The sequence below is a fragment of the Natator depressus genome, chromosome 5 (assembly GCF_965152275.1).
Source record: "Natator depressus isolate rNatDep1 chromosome 5, rNatDep2.hap1, whole genome shotgun sequence".
Classification (NCBI taxonomy): Eukaryota; Metazoa; Chordata; order Testudines; family Cheloniidae; genus Natator; species Natator depressus.
This window is the reverse complement of record NC_134238.1, coordinates 5,384,743-5,407,680: the sequence shown is the minus strand read 5'-3', so window position 1 is coordinate 5,407,680 and position 22,938 is coordinate 5,384,743. Positions and strand designations below refer to the sequence as shown.

The window sequence follows — 22,938 nt, the reverse complement described above, 5'->3', positions numbered from 1 at the left end:
CTATAATCCAGGCTCCCCAAAGGACTACCCTTCCCCCGCCCCATCAATCCACACCCAGAAGCCATCCTCCCACTGTCCCTGGCTTCAGTGGGTCTCCCACCCCCACAAGGTAGGAACTCAGCGTCCCTCAAAAGGCAGTTTCACAATTCTCCCTCCCAACATGTGAATCGGTCTACTGCACAGGTGAGAGAGGGAACCATGCAATTTAGCTGAATCCAACCTCACCTTGTCCTCACTCTGATTGGCAAAGAAGGGTGTGATTGAGGGAGGGTGTGTCAGGAATTCAGTTGGCTCCAGATGTGGTCAGCCAGCAACCCAGTGAACCTGGCTGGACCCAATAAGCCCTCACTGAGTTCTTGTGCTCCCTGCCTGGACAGAAGAGCCAGCAGACCCTCATTTAAACTTTTTCAGCAATAACAGCACAGGGGCTGCTCAATGTATTCCAGCCTTGTGGTTGTGCTAGGGCTGCTTCCTGTACCTTGCTCCAACCTGTGTGTGTTCCTGCTCCAGCCCCAGTCTCTACCTTCCTCTGATCCCTCTGGGTCCTGACTCCTGGCTCTGTCCGCTGGCTTGTCTCCCAACCACGACTCCGGTTCTGCCTTCTGGCTCTGCTCCAACTACTAGGTCTGACTCCTGTTCCAACTAGAACGTCACCCTGCCTATGCCCCAGAGTGTGCCAGGGTGTAGAAGATATATTTATTAGTTACCCTAATCTCATGCAACCCTCATTCCCATAGGAAAGTAATCGGTGGTGGCAGGGATAAGAGGAGGGGAAAACAAAAATAGGGATGTAGGAATTGCCAGACTGTATCAGACCCATGGGCCTTCTCATGCTGTATTGTCTTCAACAGTAGCCAGTAGCAGCTGCTTCAGAGGAAGGTGCAAGAACCCTGTAGTAGGCAGTTGTGGGATAATCTACCCCACATGAAGGTCTCAGCCTAGTCCCTACTAGAGATGGTTTAAGACTTCAACCATGAGATTTCTTATCCATTTCAATACTTATTTAGCATTGACTGGATGTTCTTGTTACCTATCCAAAGGGCCAGTCTCTCTTTGAATCTTGCTAAATTCTTGAACGCAGCAACATCTTGTGACACTGAGCTTCACAGATCAGTTACATGCTGTGCGGAAAAAGGATTTCCTTTTATCACCTCGGAATCTGCCTCCTTTCACTGAATATCCCCTTGTTCTTTCTCTCTCTCACACATACCTATAGTATTTAACTCCTGCCCCATAGCCCTGCTACCACCCCTTTTACGTGGCCACACCATTAACCACAAAACCATTTCCTCTTTTTCCCTTCCCTCTTCTACCTCCATAGGTTTGTCCAAGGACCCAAGCCCCTGCTGCTGGGGGTGATGGAGCCAGTGCTTGTACGAGGCATTCACTCCAGAACAGTTCTGGATAGAACGGGCTGAACCAGGGCACTACTGTGGTCAAGCAGCAGCCATGGACCCAAGTCCACCATATACATGATATAGAAATATTAAATATCAGTTTCTGTTTTGAATAATGGCTCCTTTTGATTTTCTTGTATAATTCCCAGAAGATGTTAGGTCATTCAAAGGCCGCTATCTGGAAATATGCCCTTTGTTTGTTTGACAATGAACCTACCAATGCAATAGAATGGAATAAGTAAAGAGTTCCCAAACTTTTCTGTAATATGGACCACCTCTTAATGGCGACATTATCTTGAGGATGCCCCTCCCATATGTTGTCATATGGAGTAAGTCCCTTCCCTTTGATGAATATGTAACATACTTGTGGTAACTATAGCAATTGCATACATGGAAAAATGTAGTAAAGTATTTGTCTTTAGTATGACCAAGACAAATCTCAGACACACACTCTAGTTTTGGTCTTAATTTCTTCCCATAAGTTTTGTTGTATCTAGTCGGAACAAGGAGGAGAGGCAGATTTCTGTGGACCACTGGCATATGTTCTTCAGACCACTAGTCGCCTACGTGACCCAGTATTGCCAATCCTAAATGTAAACAAAAAAATCATGTATGGAGTGGTGTTGTAGCTATGTTGGTCCCAGGATATTAGAGACCAGGTGGGTGAGTTAATATCTTTTATTGGACCAACTTCTGTTGGTGAAAGCAACAAGCTTTCAAGCTACCCGAAGAAGAGCTCTGTGTAGCTTGAAAGCTTTGTCTCTCTCACCAACAGAAATAAGTCCAATAAAAAATATTACCTCACACACCTGGTCTCTCTGAAAAAAATCATGTCTCAATCCCCAAATACATAAAAATGATTTTTGGGGTTAGTTTTTGTTGCCTTCTGTTTGTTTTAGCTTTTAGGATGCAGTCAGGTCACATTTTCAAGCTTCCTCTGCAACCATGAAGGCTAAAACTTATTTTCTTTTTCAAATGAATGCTGAAATTCTCATGTATTGCCATGCCTCCTGGAGTTGGGGCTTTAAGAACATCAGTAATTACTGCAAGCCTCATGACAAAATCATGAGAGTTGGTAACATGGTGGATCACAGTTTGGGAACCTCTGCTAGGCAGACAGGAATTTCTGCCAATTATAGCCACCCCGTATACCTGCACCTGTGCACACTGCTAGCATTGACACGCAAAACGTTATTTGCATTCACGATCTTTACCCTGATGCCAAGCAGTGATTAAGTTTCATTGGTGCAAACAGCAGCTTTTCCTGCCCACTCTAGGGGTTGCGCTGATGCAGCTATACCGATGGCTGCGAGCGGGGACAACACTAGTAGGTCGCTGGATCAGTCAATGCCAGAGGTTTCCAAACTGTGGTCCACAGTGTTGCCCACTCTCTTAATGTTATCTCTGGCTTTGATCAAGACAATCCCCTAGGCAGGCAAGGCCATACAGCCTGGGCCAAACGTCCTTGAAGCTGCAGTCCGAGGTAGCTGTTACCTAGCAAGTGAGTTAGCGGGCTGCTAATGCAAGCCCCATAAAAAGAGGGAAACCACGTCCCTGGGGTGGGGAAATGATGGTGGCAGGGCAGGTGCCAGGCCCAAGCGATGCAAGCCAGGGTGGGAGGGAGCATCCCCATGCAAGCGGGGTGACTTAGGGGGCTGCCCCAGGAGGGCAGCCAGAAGGGGGACCCTCAGAGAGAGGGTGGGGTGGGGAGGGGTGTTCACTTCTGCCCCCCAGCAAATCACGAGGGCTCCAGCCAGGGGCGGCGGAGGGGCAAGCGCCTGGTTCTTTCAGAGGGGGCGGGGCAGCATGGGGGAGCTCGCCGGGGGACCCGCCGGTCAGCCGGGTGCGGGGGGCTGGGCCGAGAAGACCGGCGGGCGGGGCTTCGGCGGGCAGGGGGCGGGGCCCGGCGCGGAACGGCGCGCTGAGGTCAGCGGCGAGCGGCGCCGTCACAAAAGGAAGTGGCGGCCGCGGCGGCGGCGGCCGAAGGCGGGGGGGGGTCCGGAGCCGGGCGCGAGCCAGCGGGCGGGCAGCTGGGCCGGAGGCCCCGAGGCAGCGGAGCGGAGCCGAGCCGCCCCCGCAGCCCGAGGGCGCGGGCAGAGCGCGGCGCCCAGGCCCCAGCGGAGGGAGGCAGGCAGGCAGGCGCGGAGGGAGGCAGGCAGGCAGGCGGGCGGGCGGGGGCCCCGGGCCGGCGGGGGGCGCCCCGGGCCCGCTCGGCGCCGCGCCATGGCCCAGCAGCAGGTGAGCAGCTCGCAGAAGGCGCTGATGCTGGAGCTGAAGTCGCTGCAGGAGGAGCCGGTGGAGGGCTTCCGCATCACCCTGGTGGACGAGTCCGACCTCTACAACTGGGAGGTGGCGATCTTCGGGCCCCCCAACACCCTCTACGAGGGCGGCTACTTCAAGGTAGGCGGCCGGCGCGGGCTCAGCCCCCTCTGTGTGTGTGGGGGGGGTGGGGGAGAGTGCTGAGGTGGGGGCCCCCCCGCCTCTTGTGTGTGTGTGTGTGTGGGGGGGGAGAGTGCTGAGGTGGGGGCCCCCCCGCCTCTTGTGTGTGTGTGTGTGTGTGGGGGGGGGGAGTGCTGAGGTGGGGGCCCCCCCGCCTCTTGTGTGTGTGTGTGTGGGGGGGGGGAGAGTGCTGAGGTGGGGGCCCCCCCGCCTCTTGTGTGTGTGTGTGTGTGTGTGTGGGGGGAGAGGTGCTGAGGTGGGGGCCCCCCCGCCTCTTGTGTGTGTGTGTGTGGGGGGGGGGGAGAGTGCTGAGGTGGGGGCCCCCCCGCCTCTTTGTGTGTGTGTGGGGGGGGGGGGAGAGGAGTGCTGAGGTGGGGGCCCCCCCGCCTCTTTGTGTGTGTGTGTGGGGGGGGGGGAGAGGAGTGCTGAGGTGGGGGCCCCCCGCCGTGTGTGTGTGTGTGTGGGGGGGGGGGAGAGGAGTGCTGAGGTGGGGGCCCCCCCGCCTCTTGTGTGTGTGTGTGTGGGGGGGGAGAGGAGTGCTGAGGTGGGGGCCCCCCGCCGTGTGTGTGTGTGTGTGTGTGGGGGGGGGAGAGGAGTGCTGAGGTGGGGGCCCCCCCGCCTCTTGTGTGTGTGTGGGGGGGGGGGAGAGGAGTGCTGAGGTGGGGGCCCCCCGCCGTGTGTGTGTGTGTGTGTGGGGGGGGGGGGAGAGGAGTGCTGAGGTGGGGGCCCCCCCGCCTCTTGTGTGTGTGTGTGTGGGGGGGGGGGAGAGGAGTGCTGAGGTGGGGGCCCCCCCGCCTCGTGTGTGTGTGTGTGTGGGGGGGGGGGAGAGGAGTGCTGAGGTGGGGGCCCCCCCGCCTCTTGTGTGTGTGTGTGTGTGGGGGGGGAGAGTGCTGAGGTGGGGGCCCCCCCGCCTCTTGTGTGTGTGTGTGTGTGGGGGGGGGGGGAGTGCTGAGGTGGGGGCCCCCCCGCCTCTTGTGTGTGTGTGTGTGTGGGGGGGGGGGAGAGGAGTGCTGAGGTGGGGGCCCCCCGCCTCTTGTGTGTGTGTGTGTGGGGGGGGGAGAGGAGTGCTGAGGTGGGGGCCCCCCCGCCTCTTGTGTGTGTGTGTGTGGGGGGGGGGAGAGGAGTGCTGAGGTGAGGGCCCCCCGCCTCTTGTGTGTGTGTGTGGGGGGGGAGAGGAGTGCTGAGGTGGGGGCCCCCCCGCTTCTTGTGTGTGTGTGTGGGGGGGGGGAGAGGAGTGCTGAGGTGGGGGCCCCCCCGCCTCTTGTGTGTGTGTGTGTGTGGGGGGGGAGAGGAGTGCTGAGGTGGGGGCCCCCCGCCTCTTGTGTGTGTGTGTGTGTGTGTGGGGGGGGGGGGGAGAGGAGTGCTGAGGTGGGGGCCCCCCCGCCTCTTGTGTGTGTGTGTGTGTGGGGGGGGAGAGGAGTGCTGAGGTGGGGGGCCCCCCCGCCTCTTGTGTGTGTGTGTGTGTGTGGGGGGGGGGGAGAGTGCTGAGGTGGGGGCCCCCCCGCCTCTTGTGTGTGTGTGTGTGTGGGGGGGGGGAGTGCTGAGGTGGGGGCCCCCCCGCCTCTTGTGTGTGTGTGTGTGTGTGGGGGGGAGAGGAGTGCTGAGGTGGGGGCCCCCCGCCTCTTGTGTGTGTGTGTGGGGGGGGGGGAGAGGAGTGCTGAGGTGGGGGCCCCCCCGCCTCTTGTGTGTGTGTGTGTGTGTGGGGGGGAGAGGAGTGCTGAGGTGGGGGCCCCCCCGCCTCTTGTGTGTGTGTGTGGGGGGGGGGAGAGGAGTGCTGAGGTGGGGGCCCCCCCGCCTCTTGTGTGTGTGTGTGTGGGGGGGGGGGGAGGGGAGTGCTGAGGTGGGGGCCCCCCTGCCTCGTGTGTGTGTGGGGGGGAGGGGAGTGCTGAGGTGGGGGCCCCCCTGCCTCGTGTGTGTGTGGGGGGGAGGGGAGTGCTGAGGTGGGGGCCCCCCCGCCTCGTGTGTGTGTGTGGGGGGGGGAGGGGAGTGCTGAGGTGGGGGCCCCCCCGCCTCGTGTGTGTGTGTGGGGGGGGGAGGGGAGTGCTGAGGTGGGGGGCCCCCCGCCTCTTGTGTGTGTGTGGGGGGGGGGGGGAGGGGAGTGCTGAGGTGGGGGCCCCCCCGCCTCTTGTGTGTGTGTGTGGGGGGGGGGGAGGGGAGTGCTGAGGTGGGGGGCCCCCCCGCCTTGTGTGTGTGTGTGTGGGGGGGGAGTGCTGAGGTGGGGGGCCCCCCGCCTCGTGTGTGTGTGTGTGGGGGGGGGGAGGGGAGTGCTGAGGTGGGGGGGCCCCCGCCTCGTGTGTGTGTGTGTGTGGGGGGGGGGGAGGGGAGTGCTGAGGTGGGGGTCCCATGTACTCCCAAACTACTCTATTGGGGAAGTGCTGCTGCTTCAAGCATAATGGACCCCTAAACCCTTCTGGTACTTCAAGATAAGGGGACCCCACTTTCTCCAACCTCCTGTATGGGGGTGGGGTGGGGGAGGGGGACTTGCTTCAAGGTAAGGAATGCATGGTCCCTGATACTTGTGGGAAACCTAAGAGCTCTTGGAGTGGACCCCTCCTCCACCCTGTATAGGGGGCTGACACCACCCTCAGGATTCCCCATGCCCCTCTGAGAAGGCCCATCATCCCCTTGTATGGGTGGTCCTTCAAGGTAAGGTACGGGCTCAGATTTCTTGCCTCTCTGGGAAGGGAGTGGCGGGATAGCCTATACATGTATGGGTGGATTGCTTCAAGACAAGGGACCTGCTGCTGCCACCCTCTTGTATGTGGGGGATGTTCATCAAAATAAGGGCTCCCCCTACTCGCTCTCAGAATCAACTATTCCCTCCTTCTGTGCCCCCCAGTGTTCCAGAATGAAGTACTGTACTCCATCCCCTCCTAGCAGTTACCCCCCCACACCCTGCATGGGTGCTTAAAGATAGCAAAACCATTCTCTCCCATTAGACCCTTCCTCAACCTGTATGAGGGAAGCTACTTCAGGGTAAGGGGTCCTCAACCACTGGTTGCTTTTCAGCCTGTTTGAAAGAGTCCTCTTCAGGGTAGAGAACCTCCATCCCTGGGACCCCAGAACTCTGCATCTTAATTCAGGATAAGGGACCCCATCCTTGAGTCCCCATAACCTTTGTAATGGGAACACTTCTAGGGATCCCATGCCCTCTGCCTAAGGATAGCCTGTGGGGAGGCCCTTCCAATCCCTGGAAGGGATTCCCCTATATCTTTCAGCTTCCCTGTACTTATATATGGAGTCTACTTTAACTTGAAGAACCCACAGTGGTCTGTCATCTCCAACACTGGCAATGGTGGTTTAACATTCTGTATAAAAGGGGACTGTTTCAGTATGAGGGATCTGTTCTCTGGTTGGAATGGCCTCCGTTCTTTCTCCTGATGGTCCTGCTGCGAGGGTTCCTTCATCCCCTTTCCAAGTAATGTATCCATGTCAACACCATGTAGAAAGACAGCTACTTCATGATAAGGAACCCCTATGGCATTCTCCCATCCCTCCCCCCCACCCCCCACCTATCCCTGGGGCAACAACATGTATGAGTGTGACTGTTGCACAGTAATTGGCTGACCTTGATGTGCTCTTCCTCTCCCTCCCCCCCCACCCCAAAAAAAAACAAACCAAAAAAACTCTTAATGTCTTTCTACAGCACCCTTTGTCAGGATGGATACTGCATGCTAAAGGCTCTTCCTGCTGCCGGAATGCCTCGGGTCATCCAGTGTTTGATTTACCTGTTACCTCACAGTGCATCCCTCCTTCATCTCTCCCCAAACTTGGAAGAGGGGCTAAAAGGGCCATAAATCTGCTTCAGTGCAGAAAGCAGAGAAATGCTTTCAGTTCCCCTTCTGATCTTCCTGTCTTTCTAGAAAACTGCATAGCCATTATTTCTCCTCTTGTGACTAGAGTAAACAAGTCCTTTGACTTATGAGAAAGGAACTAAGGGGAGAGGGCTCCAAAATGTGGAGACATTGGGAATGTTAGAAGATAACTGCCCTGATGGAGGTATGGAGAAGTAGTTAATCTTCTACTTGTTACAAATAGCATCTTTGAGGGTTGGCTTCTGCAGATGGTACCCCGATGGACAAATGTGGCCTGTCAGAATTTTGCAGTGCCCAGTGGCCTCTGATATGGCATCACCTGCTGCAACTTATTCCCCTGGGATTTCCCCTTTCTAACAGTGACTCCAGTCAGCTCCATTTTATGCACACTATGCACATTTATGCACACTAGTCCTTTGACTCCTAGCAAGTTGAAGGAAAAACTTGAACATGTTTACATCAGGTTCTTTGCATCTTCACTTATTGCCTCTCTGGATCAGGGTGTAAATACTTTCTTTTGGGAAACCAAAATATTAACAGCCTGTAGCTTTTTGACTAAATTGTTTTAGTTTAGCCTTATTGTTTTGAAAGAAGAGAACACTTCGGCACAATCTTTCCTTTTGTAATGAGTATGGTTGACTTTGTCATGGCAGTGTGATGTTTGTATTTTTAGACTTACCTCCATTATTACTTAGGGAGCAGCCCCAGTTTTGGCCTATAACTGGGTCAGCTTTGCATCATATAAGGTGGGGTTAACCTTTCATACCTATACTTTGGAATTGGTGAGTAACCCTAATAAAACAGGGAGGGTGGGTCTCAAGTATTTTGTATGTGTTTAGTTACTTGCTGGGTCCTGCATTTGTCTTTGGGCTGTAAAATGCTTGAACAAGCTGGTAAAAGTGTTCTTCGGAAATGCACTTAAGTTTAGGTTTCAGCTAGGAGGCCGCAATTGATTTGTAGTAAAGTAAAGCAACGAATGATTATGGCTCTGATGCTCTTCCTCATGCTATACTGTACCTGCTGTAGCTTTTCTTTGGGAGAAATTTGTGACATACTTGGCACAATTGACCTATTATACAGGTCTGTGGTGCTATATTTTAAAAAAAAAAAATTATTTTACTTCTATATGTAGATTTATTCCACACTCATTACCATAGTATATGAGTGTTTTCCAGTAGTGCATAAAGTAACTTGACTAACATTTGTCATATGTGACTTGTTCTCTCTCCTTTTCTCCCTAGGGGAAGACTTGTATCTGCTGTGTAAATCTTTCTTGTTTTGTTAAGATTTTGTTTTGGTGCATTTCTTTTAAATACACACAGCTCTGTTTGAGAAGGCAGGTCAAAAGTGTACCTTGCACTTGGAGCAAAAGGTGGTGAGGTTTGTGATATACTTTGCTTCTTGCGAGAGTTCCCGAGAGAGCTTGACTGTCTCCTGCACAGGCTGACTTTAGCATTATGGTACGCAAATTCCATTGTACCTCAGGAATGGAGTTGCTGACTAAGGTCTTCATCCTGGAGCTTTGGTAATTGTTCAGATATGCTGGTGCCCAGGCCACTGAGTGTCTTGAAGATAAGGACTGGGGCCTTGAACTTAACTGTGTTCTATGGGATGCCAGCATAGAGAGAGGAATGGAGACTTGATATGCTCTTGTCAACCTGTGTTGCTGAGGAAACTAGGCACAGCATTCTGTAGTAGCAGGGTCTCTTGGCCAACTGGAGCTATTAAAAGTATTATTGATTGATGCTATGTGAAATCTTACTGTTGGCAAAGAATCTAGGAGCCGTCTAAACTACTGCTGGATTCACCAGGTGTGTGCGCATCTTTCAGCTATGGTTCAGTCTCCCTTGGCTCCACTACTTGGAGTGCTTTCCTCTGCCCACCAACATAATGTCCATCTTGTTCGGATTCAGCTTCAAATAGCTGTTCATTTACCAGCTTGTCCTGTCCAAGCATTGGGCATCTTGATGGGAGTGGTATGGTCAGACTGGTAAAGGATAGCTAGAATGGTCATCTACATATTGTTGACATGAGAGCATGTTGTCTTGTCGGTTCACCTGGTGGCTGCATATAGATTTTTAAATAAGACCAAAGAGATGATCCTTATGAGACCCCCACAAATGATGGCTCTAGTGGCAGAGATGCAGCTTACCACTACTCTTTTAGTGCTTCCCTCCAGGAAGGATTTAAACCATTTTAGAGCAAAGGATCTCTGTCACCTCTCCCAGGCAGTGCAGAAGTATCTTAATGTTAACAGTGTTGGCTGATGCAGAGGTCAGTAGGAGGAGAATAGATGTCTCCATCCACTGATAGCAAGAGATAATCTCACTGCCACAAAATCAGTTTCCATTCTGTACCCTGGCCTGAATCCAGATTGTGTTGATTGGAGGATGTTCACTTCAGTTAGATCAATTTGTATTAGGCCTTTGGCTAGAGTCTTGTTACACTAGGAAAGTTTTGGCTGGAATAGCTATACTTGTATAACTTACTGGCAAACCCTCCTAGTGTAGATGTAGCTTATACTGACACAAGTGCTGCTGGCAACATCTTGTATCCGTTCCAGAAGACATGTAAGCTATACCAGCAAAACACTTTTATCGCACTATAAGTGCATCTACACTGGGACTTATACTGGTATAGTTCTGCTTAGGGCCCTACCAGATTTGCTGTCCATTATGGTCAATTTCATGGCCATAGGATTTGAAAATTGGTAAATTTCATGTTTTCAGATGTTTAACTCTGAAATTTCTTGGTGTTGTAACCATGGGGGTCCTGACCCAAAAGGGGAGTGTGTGTGTGTGTGTGTGGGGGGTCGCAAACCTGTTCTGGGGGGCGGGGAGAGGGGTCATGGGATTGCCACACTCACTTCTGTGCTGCCTTCAGAGCTTCTTCCAGCCGCAGCAGATTCCTGGAGGTGGATATGAGCGCAGCTGTGCAGGAGATGGACAAATCCTGTCCCTCCCCTGCCTCACCAGAGCTATGCGCCCCCTTTGCTGGGGCACTCCTGGGGACATCAGATTTCACGAAGGGCTTATTTCACAGTCTGTGGTGTGTTTTTCATGGCCATGAAATTGGTAGGGCCCTAGTTAAGCTCGTATAAACTAAGTGTTGACCAGATATGGTGGTTCTAGCAACTTGTTCATGAATGGAAGTTTTTGATACTGGATAGTAGTTGCCTAGAGCAAATGTATCCAGGTGGATTTCTTCAGTGCTGGTTATACTGTTGTCTGTTGGAGGAAAGGATGATTCCTTCTGAACTACCTGCACAACACCTCATTCAGGGTTATAAGTGGCAGTGGTTGGTCTTCTCTCTTTCACAAGCTGAGAACGAACAGGTCTTGGGTTGAAATGCCTAAGGTATCCAGTAATTCTTGAATGAACGTACTGGACTCCAGGAATTCATGTGGGCTCTTAATTGGCTCCTATTTGGCTGGTACAGGGGGAGCAGACCCATGTTTGAGAAGCATTCCTGCAAGTGCATATTCTTTTCCACCAAGTAGGATACTAGTCCTTTACAGTGGTTGGTGCTATGTTCTGATGTGGCCTCTAAGGCACTCAGGATTGATGAAAGGGTTTGCCATCCTTGACAGCTCCTTAGGGTGGAATTTGGCAGTCTCATTGGAGGCTGATAGGAAGGTTCTCCTGCCCTGTAATATAGCCTCAGTATAAGCTTGGAGAAATTCTGTTTCAGTTTGTTTTCCACCATCAGTGCTTGAGTTTCTGACCTTCTCTTTATATTACAAGGTATCAAAAAACCAAGGAGATCTGTTGTGGGTGAAGAGGAGGAGTGGGGTGTGTGTGTGGGTGGGTATGGGTGATCAAGAGCAAGGTTCACCAGATTAACTCCTTGCCCTGTGGGTGGAGTGCTGTTGTCAATTAGCGTGCTTTGGAATCCAGTGCAGTTTGCCTTTTATCGAATCAGGGTCATGTTTCTCTGTTTCTGGGAGCTGGGAAAACTCTTGACAACTGCTTTAATGAGATGGAGTACTTGTGGCACCTTAGAGACTAACCAATTTATTTGAGCATAAGCTTTCGTGAGCTACAGCTCACTTCATCGGATGCATGCTGTGGAAAATACAGAAGATGTTCTTATACATACAAACCATGAAAAAACGGGTGTTTACCACTACAAAAGGTTTTCTCCCCCCCACCCTCCCCCCACTCTCCTGCTGGTAAATTTATTTGAGCATAAGCTGTTACCAGCAGGAGAGTGGGGTGGGGGGAGAGAGAACCTTGTGTAGTGGTAAACACCCATTTTCTCATGGTTTGTATAAGAACATCTTCTGTATTTTGCATGCATCCGATGAAGTGAGCTGTAGCTCACGAAAGCTTATGCTCAAATAAATTGGTTAGTCTCTAAGGTGCCACAAGTACTCTTTTTCTTTTTGCAAATACAGACTAACACGGCTGCTACTCTGAAACCTGTCTTTAATGAGATGGTCTGTCAAGAAGACAGTGGCTGGGTTGTGGTCATCTTGATATTGGCATCTAATCTGAAGATCTGGTCCAAGGTGTGAGTTGGACCGGAGAGAATCTGTGAGAGGCAAGTGCATAGATGGGATTTGGGGTTTTGAGAAGAGTATCAGACGCATGTCTCCCTTTAATCCTGTCCAAAACTGGGAACACAAGGTAATATAGGAAGCCTAAAAAGATGTGGGTGTAACTTGCTAAATTATATGAGCTTGGTTTTTGTGTTGAACAGTGTTTGTGTATAAAACAGGTTTGTGGGCTGTAGTTAAAACTGGGTCTATAAGTAAAGTCCCTGATGAGGGATGATTAACATGACTGCATTGAGGTAGGGCAAACCTGAAAAGGGGAATGTATATAATTCTTGGAATAAAAAATTTAGGAAGTTGATAATAAGATGCATCCAGAAGCAGAGTTGGATGAACCTTATTTCAGTCACACTAGTCAAAATTTGTAGTTAAGACTCCCAGGATGAGTTGCTTACGTAAAGGGTGAGACTTCCATCATGTTAATAGATACAGTGGGTAGCACAGGAGTTAAAGATGGTACATAGAAACTAATAGATTAATATATTTAATAGAAAAGCGAAATTTTAAATTTAAAGGGACACAGTTGATTTGAAAATCACACTTGTCTGCAAAGTTATATATTTGATATGATGTCCTAGATGTTTCTCCAGTCATTCAAGATGGGATGGTTTCTGCTTGGAGGAGCTCACCGTTTAAGGATAGGCATGTGGACAGAGGCTAAGGAAGGGAGCAGTAAATAGGGATGGTTCTTATACAAGTCAACTAGATTCTCTGTAGAAAGCATGACAAGTGGAAGTTTAAGGGGGGCTTAAACGTGTGCAGGGTAGTGGCCTTGTAGATGAGCTGAGAGGTCCTACCATGCATATGAGACATAAAGTTGTGAAGCTGACAGATGAGTGGTCAAAGACATGACTACAGAGTGGAGGGAGCAGGGTGATATGAAGCTTGACAAACGAAATGGGGCAGAATTACATAGAGCTCTGAATATTGGTGATAAGAGTTATTTGTAACAATTTAAGGTTAATACCTTTTTAGTTTTTTCTCTAATCCTTCACTTTGTTGTGGGTTTGTGTACTTGAAGTTGTGTTATGTACACAAATCATCACCCATCAATCTGCACTTCTACTATGATCAGTACTCTGCACAATAACTTTGTGTCCCTAGGTCCTACGTATACCTATCACAACATGTGGTATACCTCCTCCTGTGCAGCAAATGTCCCAACAACTACTATGTAGGTGAAATCAGACAATTGCTACACTGTGGAATGAACTTTCACAGAAAAATAGGACCAACACGCCCTATCGCCTATAATCAAACACTTTTGACAAATCAATCACTCCATATCTGGCCTTTTCAGTCTTTGTCCTCAAAGGAAACCTGCACAACACCTTCAAAATATGAGCCTGGAAACTCAAATTCATAACTCTGCTGGACACTAAAAACCATGGACTTAACAGAGATGCTGGTTTTATGGCTCATTACAACAATGTGTAATGTGTCCTGCTAACCCTATTTTGTCATAGAACTGCACAAGCATTAATTGCCCACTTCATTCATGGTCTACAACATAATTGAAGCCCTTATGCTTAACAATCTGTCCCTCCTTGTGTTTAGATAGGATGTTTTCTGGTTACGTTCTCAAGGCCTGAGGAAGAACTTTGTGAGGCTTGAAAGTCTGTCCAACTTCGGTTGGAGGAAAGGTGCAATAAGATACTGTCATCCACCTTGTTTCTCTCATATCTTGGGGCCAGCACAGCTGTAGCTCACGAAAGCTTATGCTCAAATAAATGTTAGTCTCTAAGGTGCCACAAGTACTCCTTTTCTTTTTGCAAATACAGACTAACATGGCTGCTGCTCTGAAACAACACTATGGTCATTCTTGCTTTCTCCTGTATAGTCAAATTGGTTTTTCCTCTTTGTGGGCCTTTGTTATAAGAGGAGAGAGATTATGGTTAAAATAGGGAAATATTGTAAAACCACAGTCTGGCTGGGGGATTGAGGGAGCAGGTTTAACACCTGGAACTGTTTTATATTTCTTCTAATAGATGCTGCCAACTTGCTCTCTAGTCCAACTTTCCTAACAACATTCCAGATTTCAGGATCTGTTTTCAAGTATTCCAGTGTCAATTGCTTTTAACCTTTTTATCTGGAGTTGACATGTCCCATTTAGTAGTACAAAAAGAGGTAGAACAAACATAACTAATTGCTTGTACACGGTCTCCTTCAAGTCCCCCAAATCTTCTAGTACATACTGTGTGGCTGTTTAAAGTGCCTGGGGATGTGTATTTAGAAAAATAGACAAACTCATGTTGAAAGACATTCAAGCAATGGTGACAGCTTCAAACGCTTGTTTTCCACTTCACTTGATGACTGAACTTCTTCCGGCAAGGAATTCAGTGTTCCTCTGTAACACTTAGAGAAAGCTAGTATCTGAACTTTCCTTTGTACTATCCTCTTATCAAACAGATATTGGGCACTAATGCATCTATCTACACTTCATTTTAAACCTCTTTTATACAAGCATATTATTCTCAAAGAAGCTGCCAGTCATTGATTCACTTCAGGATTTTGGCTTCCTAACATTAGATATAGCAGTTGGCTTCTTATATTCTGATCAGTTGCAGGCCTGGTGCATCCAGCTTGAGCCACTACCAGTTACCCTTACTGCTTATTCAGATTGAGGCCTCCCATTCACACTTTCTTTGACCGCTTACTGTATTTGTTTTCGGTCTCTCTTTATTTTGAACAGCTTGTGACCCCTGCTGCGGTTTTCTCCACCACTCCAGTAACGCCTCATGAATGAAATACTGCATCTAATATCCTGTATAATTTCTTGAGTTTTGAAGCTAGCTGACTTCTTGCTGTAAATTCACTGAAGTTTATGAATGGGTAGAATATTAAGGTAAAATGTTACACAGTGCTGTGGATGAATTGTGCTGTTCTTCATGCACAGTAGATAAGAGCCTTAAATTGTCCTCTACAAAGCTCCTCCCTCTAACCACACTTTGGTGTCTTGCAGTTTCAATTTTTGTTTCCTGCACAGATCATGTGATTCTCCTAGTATGCAATGAATTGAGAGAACAAAGGAATGTAAATATCGCACATTACTGAAAGGTTGGAATTGCCTGCTGATCATTAATGCTTTAAACTTAGTGGTGGTGCAGTGCGCTATAGCTGGAGTGAATAGTGAAAGGCTGTTTTTGTGTACAGGATTTTCTCAATTCTCTCTGTTCTAGCACTAGTGAAGCTTTACTGGTACTAGATACAGTTGGAATCTGAGAAAGTACTGCTTGATATGGTCCCAGAGTTAAGATAACCTGTACGTTGCTATTCTGTAGGGACTTCAGTTATGTCTCAAATTTTTCACCATTTGGGCTGAAACTTTTCAACTGTCTGCCTGAAAATAATTGTGGAAGTTAGCGCAATCTTTGCGTACAGACAGCAGTGGGAAGAATTGTGACCTCTCTTGAAAGTTCTAGCACTTCTAAACTTTAGCATGGGTGGCTAGTCATTTGACCAGGTATTCTTTTCTGGGGATTAGTAGAAATGTCTTGATTTGGCTGAGTTATCAAGATTCATGTGAAAATTTGTTGACTTTTAATAAAGATCTCCGCAAGTTGTAATGACACTTACATGTGTATATGGTTGCAAAATGAAGTACTTAAAGCTAGGAAATGCCAAAACTGTTCTATCCTCACCAACTAAACTGTGCCACTTATTGGTATACATTGATACTCTCTGATCATGTCATTAAAGCTATCCATAGTACCCTTTCTGTTCCTTATGTAGTTCCTGCACCCAAGAGTTTACAGTCTAAGGGTTTGTCTACACTGGCAAGTTTCTGTGCCACAAGTTACACCACTTTTATTAAAACACTGGAATTAAACTGTTGCATGTCCACACTGTGCTTCTTGTGACGCTGGAGCACATCCACATTAGCAGCTCTTGCAACCGCAAAGATAGCAGTGCATTGTGGTAGCTATCCCACTGTGCAACTGGCTGCAGGGTGATTTGGGAAGGGTTTGCAATGCTTCATGGGGCAGGCACAACATCATGTGATGAAGGTTTCCCAATCCCATTGGTCCATGGGCATCCTACTACGTTGCCAGCTGTTTTTTCAACTGAAGTGGGGTGGGATGGGAGGGGGAAGAAAAATGACAGGAAGAGAGTGTGTGTGTATGCGGGGGGGGGGAGAGGGAGAGACTGTGTTTTGGGGGACACTGTCAGTATGCTGTCTTGTAAGTTTAGACAGTGGCAGGAAACAACCAGTCCTGGGGGAGCGGGAAACCCTGACATCAGTCCCCACCTCCCTTCCTGGGCTCTCTGCACAGCTCTGTCTATCGCACAGGTTGCCTCTGTGTTCAACAGCACGAGCATTCCACATTAATGGTTTGCTTTGTGTCCTGGAGCAGGTCAGCACAGCTCACAACAGCTGTCAGAAATGGTGCTTTGAAAGGGGAGGTGCACATGTCGCCAGGGCCTCAGAGCTCAAATCAATGAGCAGAGCGGTCACTTGAGACATTATGGGACAGCTCTGGAGGCCAATTGCAGCACAGAAAACAATGAAAATTTTAAGTAAGCATGATAGACAGTAGTCTCAGCACACTAGCAGCAGTACTGAAGGAGGTATTGATCATGTATGTATAATATCAAATGATCATGTAACTAAAAACTATACATAGAAATGGGCAGTTAAGATTGTGTGGCATTTCCTGACTTTTGTGTGCTTCATTTTACAACCTTAACATACCAGCTAAATTAAGCAAAGTTAGAGGAATGTTCACTACATCTGTGTACACCAGTGGTTCTCAACCAGGGGTCTGGGACCCCCTATGGGGGGGCCACATGGAGGCTTCAGGGGGTCCGCCAAGTAGAGCCTGCGTTAGACTCGCTGGGGCCCAGTGCAGAAAGCCGAAGTCCCACTGCATGGTTCATAAATCCAGGGTTGACACTGAAGCTTGACCAATGCAGCTTTGCAGTGGCCCCAGGCAATTGCCCTGTTTGTTACCCCTAATGCTGGCCCTGGCTTTTATATGCAGAAAAACAGTTGTGGCAAACGTGGGCAGTGGAGTTTCTATAGCATGCTGAGGGGGCCTCAGAAAGAAAAGGTTGAGACCCTCTGGTGTAGACGGAGAGAATACTCCTTTTCGCCCTGTGCACTGAGTTGATAATAGTTATGTGGTGGTAGATTTCTGTAATCTCCATTTAAAAGACTAGCGATCAAGACTAGCCCCTAGCACTTTTTCTCAGTAACTTAATTTATGAGCAAAACACATCAATATACAAGACTACTACATCTTTCAAATCTATAGTATTGCCAAAAGTGAACTGCACACTTTTTTGAAGTCCCAAATACTCAAGGCTTTTTTTTAAAATGGCTATTGTTAAACATAATTGGTGCTATTGCTTAAGAGAACAGTTTGAGATCCTGAGAAATCTGACCTGAAAGCTTCCCCTTTTTTTTAAAGCCAGTGATTGACCTCACAAGTGCCACAAACAAAAAGAATGAAAATAGAGGATGTCTTAAATGGATTGACTCTTTTAACCTTTGTTTATGTTAGCTGCCATAAACAATGAGGAAGATAGCAGGCTGCAGCTCAGATTCCTCAGGGTCAGAGGTGGTAATATCAGACTGTCTAATGGAATGACAGTACTAACGATAGTTCAGTGTCTTTTAGAATCTTACCTGTGTTTTGGAACACAGCAAACAAGCAGTGCTTACTTATCAGTATTCACCTTAAACAATTAACCTTAATTTGCTGCTTTTTCTTTTTTAAATTTCCCCCTCAGGGACAAAATTAAGTCCATTATAGTGGATGCATGCTTCCAAGAGGCAAGTAAAATTTGTCCAAGTAAAGAGGGGTATCTGTGTTTAAGAGCTCATTAAAATTTAAATACAGGGGTTTCTACATGCCCTAGTCCCACCAAGGTCTTTGAAAAAAGCTGGGATTCCATAATATGAAACTATTTGCTAGATGGCATAAGAATACTGTACAAGATACACGTTTAGTGGGGCTATCCAGCTAACCATTCAGGCCATGACTGTACTGCCACTTTTGTCGGTGTAACTTGCATTGCTCAGGGGTGTGGGGGGAAAAAATTCACCCCTCTGAGCGACGTAAATTATACCAACAGAAGTGCCAGTGTGGACAGAACTATGTCAGCAGGAAAGCTGCTACCGCTGCTTGTGGAAGTGATTTTATTATGTTGATGGGAGAGCTCTTCCCCACTGTAAGCTCGCTAGTGTGGATGTCACCTTCGACTGAATGACCTGCTGTATTTCTGTGCAGGTGTAGGTTTGTCCCCTATTTGTAAACTTTCTGTTAATCTGATTTCTAAAAGTCTAAAGCAATGGGGGTTATTTCTTTGGGAGACTCTTCTACAGCCAAAGGCACATCACCATCTGCTCCTGCTTTCTTGCCCTGTCAACTTAAGACTTCAGTGCCCTGCCTGGTTTGAGCCAAACCCGTTAGCCTGCTGCAGAGGCAGAGCCAGACCCAGGTCTGAACCACATCCCCTAACAGCTGTAGGCTTAACTGAAAGCAGCTTACAGAAGTGTTCCTGTCTTTGTCACACAGATGCCCAACTCCCAATGGGTCCAAACCCTAAATAAATCCGTCTTACCCTGTATACAGCTTATACAGGGTAAACTCATAAATTGTTTGCCCTCTATAACACTGATAGAGATGCACAGCTGTTTCTTCCCCCCCCCAAGTATTAATACATACTCTGAGTTAATAAGTAAAAAGTGATTTTATTAAATACAGAAAGTAGGATTTAAGTGGTTCCAAGTAGTAACAGACAGAACAAAGTGAATTACCGAGCATAATAAAATAAAACACACAAGTCTAAGTCTAGTACAGTAATAAAAACTGAATACAGGTAAAATCTCACCCTTAGAGATGCTTCAATAAGTTTCTTTCACAGACCGGACACCTTTCTCGTCTGGGCACAATCCTTTCCCCTGGTACAGCCCTTGTTCCAGCTCAGGTGGTAGCTAGGGGATTTCTCATGATGGCTGCCTCACTTTGTTCTCTCCCACCCCCTTATATGGCTTTGGCACAAGGCAGGAATCTTTTGTCTCTCTAGGTGGTCTCCGTTCTCCCCCCCGCCCATGGAAAAGCACCAGGTTTAAGATAGATTCCAGTACCAGGTGACATGGTCACATGTCCTGTGGGACCCCAAGCTCTCATTCCTCTCAGTGTGACTCACAGGAAGACCTGCCTGCAAACAGAGCCATCCACAGTCAATTGTCCTGGTTGATGGGAGCCATCAAGATTCCGAACCACCATTAATGGCCCACACTTCACATAATTACAATAGGCCCTCAGTTATATTACATATTTCTAGTTTCAGATACAAGAGTGATACATTTATACAAATAGGATGACCACACTCAATAGATTTTAAGCTTAGTAATACCTTACAAGAGACCTTTTGCATGAAGCGTAGTTTAGTTACATTATAGTCACACTCCTCAGCATACTTCTGTAAAATCATATAAGTGCGTCACAATGGTCATATAGAAATATCTGAAATGTGATTCTTTTCTGTATTCCTGGGGCTCTTCTAAAGAGAGGTTATACCACTGTGACAATACTGATGCAGTTTCAGCGATACAACCCCTTTAGTGTAGACCGTTATATCTATATAAAGGTGCTTATTCCAGTATTCACCTTTCTTTGTGGGAATAAGTTATACTAGTATAAGGCACCTTACTGCAGCCATGCTAGAGGGGTTGTACTAGTATAATGATTTTAGTTTAAAAAACAAAACAAACCAGTACTCCTAACCAAAGCACTTCCACAAAACCTGTATAGCCTAGGGCTGAACTTCATACCATTGCTACTAGTTATATCACTGGCACCATACTAAATCGGTGTCTGTGTATGTAATGTCTTCTGCAATTTCCACAGTATGCATCCGATGAAGTGAGCTGTAGCTCACGAAAGCTCGTGCTCAAATAAATTGGTTAGTCTCTAAGGTGCCACAAGTCCTCCTTTTCTTTTTGCGAATACAGACTAACACGGCTGTTACTCTGAATACTAAATTTCTTTCCTTCCTTGGGGTTTATGCCCTTTCAATATTTGTATACTTGCCTTCACGCTCCCTTACTCACTTTTTAGCTACACATGTTTAGTTCTTTTAATCTGTCCTTGGAGTCTCTCCCACCAGCATGTTGACTGGCTTTTGGAGCTCTTTTCTGAATAACCTCCAATTTTCGTCTTTTGGTAGTGTGTTTGGTTCTGGTCACCTTATCGCCAATGCAGTCACGCAGTCCATTTGGTTCTGATGGAAAGAGTAGATCTACCTTTTTTTCTGCATGCTGATAACCTCACACCCTGTGCTGAGAAATGCTCTCTGGACAGATTTAAGATTGGCCAGCTGTTGGCAACAGTATGTTGTATCCAATAGATCTCCAAGGTGAACTGCAAAGCAAACATGAAAATGGAGTTAGGCCTCTGCTGAACATCCCCACTAGCTTGCGTGTAGGGAGCATTCAGAACACATTTCTGGGGTTAATTTAATTTTTATTTTTGCTTTGCAGTTACCTCTAAGATGGTCTACACTGGGAAATTACATTGGTATAGCTATGTCTCTTGTGTGAAAAATGAGAGATGTAGTCTAACATCTAGTGTAGTCTAACATCTAGTGTAGAAACTCTTGGGGAGGTAGATTACTTACACTGATGGGAGAAACCATTCTGTCAGTGTAGGTAGTGTACTCTACTGAAACATTACAGCAGTGTAGTTGCACTGCTGTAATGCTTTAAGTGTAGACTTACCCTCACTCTTGGGGTACAGCTACACTACCCGGTGGGTAGTGATCGATCTATCGGAGATCGATTTTATCACATCTAGTGTAGATGCGATAAATAGATCCCCGGTCGCTCTGCCATCGACTCTGGAACTCCACCACGGTGAGAGGCGGAAGCGGAGTTCATGGGGGAGCGGCGGCCATCGATCCTGCACCGCGAGGACGCGAAGTAAGTGATTCTAAGTCGATCTAAGATACGTCAACTTCAGCTACGCTATTCTGGTAGCTGAAGTTGCGTATCTTAGATCGATTCCCCCCCCCCCCCCCCCCAGTGTAGACCAGGCCTTGGTGTCAAGTGGTTTGATAAGTGTTCTGTGATACACCCAAATGCCTTTCAACTTTAGTATACAAATTCTAATGTTTTCTCTTGTATGGAAAGGCTAGTGAACATTCAAATTTTCTTGCATATGAAGACGTTAATTGTTGTGTGCTCAAACTGAGCTGAAAGCTTCATCTCAAATTGATCACTTAATTGTCTTCCACCAATTATAATGATTTTTAAGGTAGTTCTCCTCTAAAGCACACTTGTGGGTGCTGTAAAAATAATTCTCCTTCCATTTAAATTTCATTGACTTCTGACCAGCTACAAAGGTTATTACATATGGCCGTGACTGTAGCCAAAAAGGCTTGAGCGTTATGATTGCAGTAAACTGAATTTGGGTCTCTGATGTCAGCTTGTTCGGGCATGGATTATAGTTGGCAAACTTGCCTTCTTTCTTTATTGAGCAGTCTGCACTAAAGTAAGGGCTCCCAAAACTTTCCCTTTCATGCATTTTGAAGGACCAAATATGTGTAATGTCCCTCCTGTGTGTATTTAATGAATCCCAGGCCACTGGGCTGAATGTGGCAAAGCTTGAACATTGGAGGTGTAAAATGGGAAGAAATTATTTTGCAGAATGGCCTAAATTCTTGTGGCTATAAATCAAAACAGATGCCTACTGACGTGCAGGGCTATTATATCGGTATTGCATCAGTGCCTAGGAACCCCAGTTATTGTGTTAGGCACTGTATACACACCATCAAAAGATGAAGTATGTAATATACAAGTTACATAGTACAGTAATATAAACAAGTCACTCGCATTTAAAATAACAGAATAAATGGATAACGACTGTAATAAACCCTCCACTCCTGAAATCATCCTCTTGCTAAAAGACTGAGGGGTGGGAAGATGAGTGGTGTTACGTGCTTTGGAAGATTAGAATGCTTCTGGCAGACAAAAGGTGGGGAACAAGTTCCAAAACAGAATGCCCTGCCATCAGTAATCCCTAGTTTGTATTGTGGAAGTGCCAACTCAGCTGCCTCTGCTGATCTCAACAGTGGCAGTATTGCTGCAGGGAGGCAGGCAATTTCAATGGAAATGAAGATCCCGCAACTCAAAGGTTTATAGGTGAAATCTAATGTTCATCTCAAACTTTTGCATAGCCAATGCAGATCCCAGAGCACTGGTGTATGTCTACAATAGTCCTTGCACTGGTGACAGAAAAATGTGGGATACTATCAGAAATGTCAGTGTAGGCAAGGACCCTGAGCTGCCGTATTCTGCTCTAGTTTCCCTTTAAATTGTCTCTGCTAGCAGTCTAATCTTGAGCTCATAAAGTTGTGATTACTATGGCAAGTCCCCATTGAAGAGGTCTCCTCACTAGTGCGGATAAGGGAAGAAGGGAACAAGACTATTGCTCTTGGCCACAGCTATTATGTGGGCATCCAGGAGCAGCTCAAATTAACATGTCTAAGTTGAGCACCATTGTTCCAAATGGCAGTCACAATCCCTCAGTTAGAGGTACCCATACATCTTGACTACTTCCCCAGCCCAGTAACGCTGGTCTTACACAATTTGAATGTGACTGGTAATTTATGCTTTTAACATAAAGTGGAGGAGGGGGGCTCTGTTTCAAATCAAGCAAAAATTCTTCTATTTTAAGGGTAGTGATTAGTCTAAATGCTGCAGCTGTTACAATGTAAATACCA

The 22,938-nt window shown here is 47.5% G+C and overlaps 1 protein-coding gene across 1 annotated transcript in view; it reads left to right on the top strand.

The window, feature by feature from the left end:
• The first annotated feature begins 3,587 nt into the window (after positions 1 to 3,587).
• The window catches only part of UBE2R2 (ubiquitin conjugating enzyme E2 R2), a 95,406-nt gene continuing 76,055 nt past the window's right edge, over positions 3,588 to 22,938 (top strand). The window contains exon 1 of the mRNA XM_074952284.1: positions 3,588 to 3,797. Coding sequence (XP_074808385.1) covers positions 3,621 to 3,797 — 177 coding nt within the window. The 5' untranslated portion in view covers positions 3,588 to 3,620. The remainder of the gene's footprint in view (positions 3,798 to 22,938) is intronic.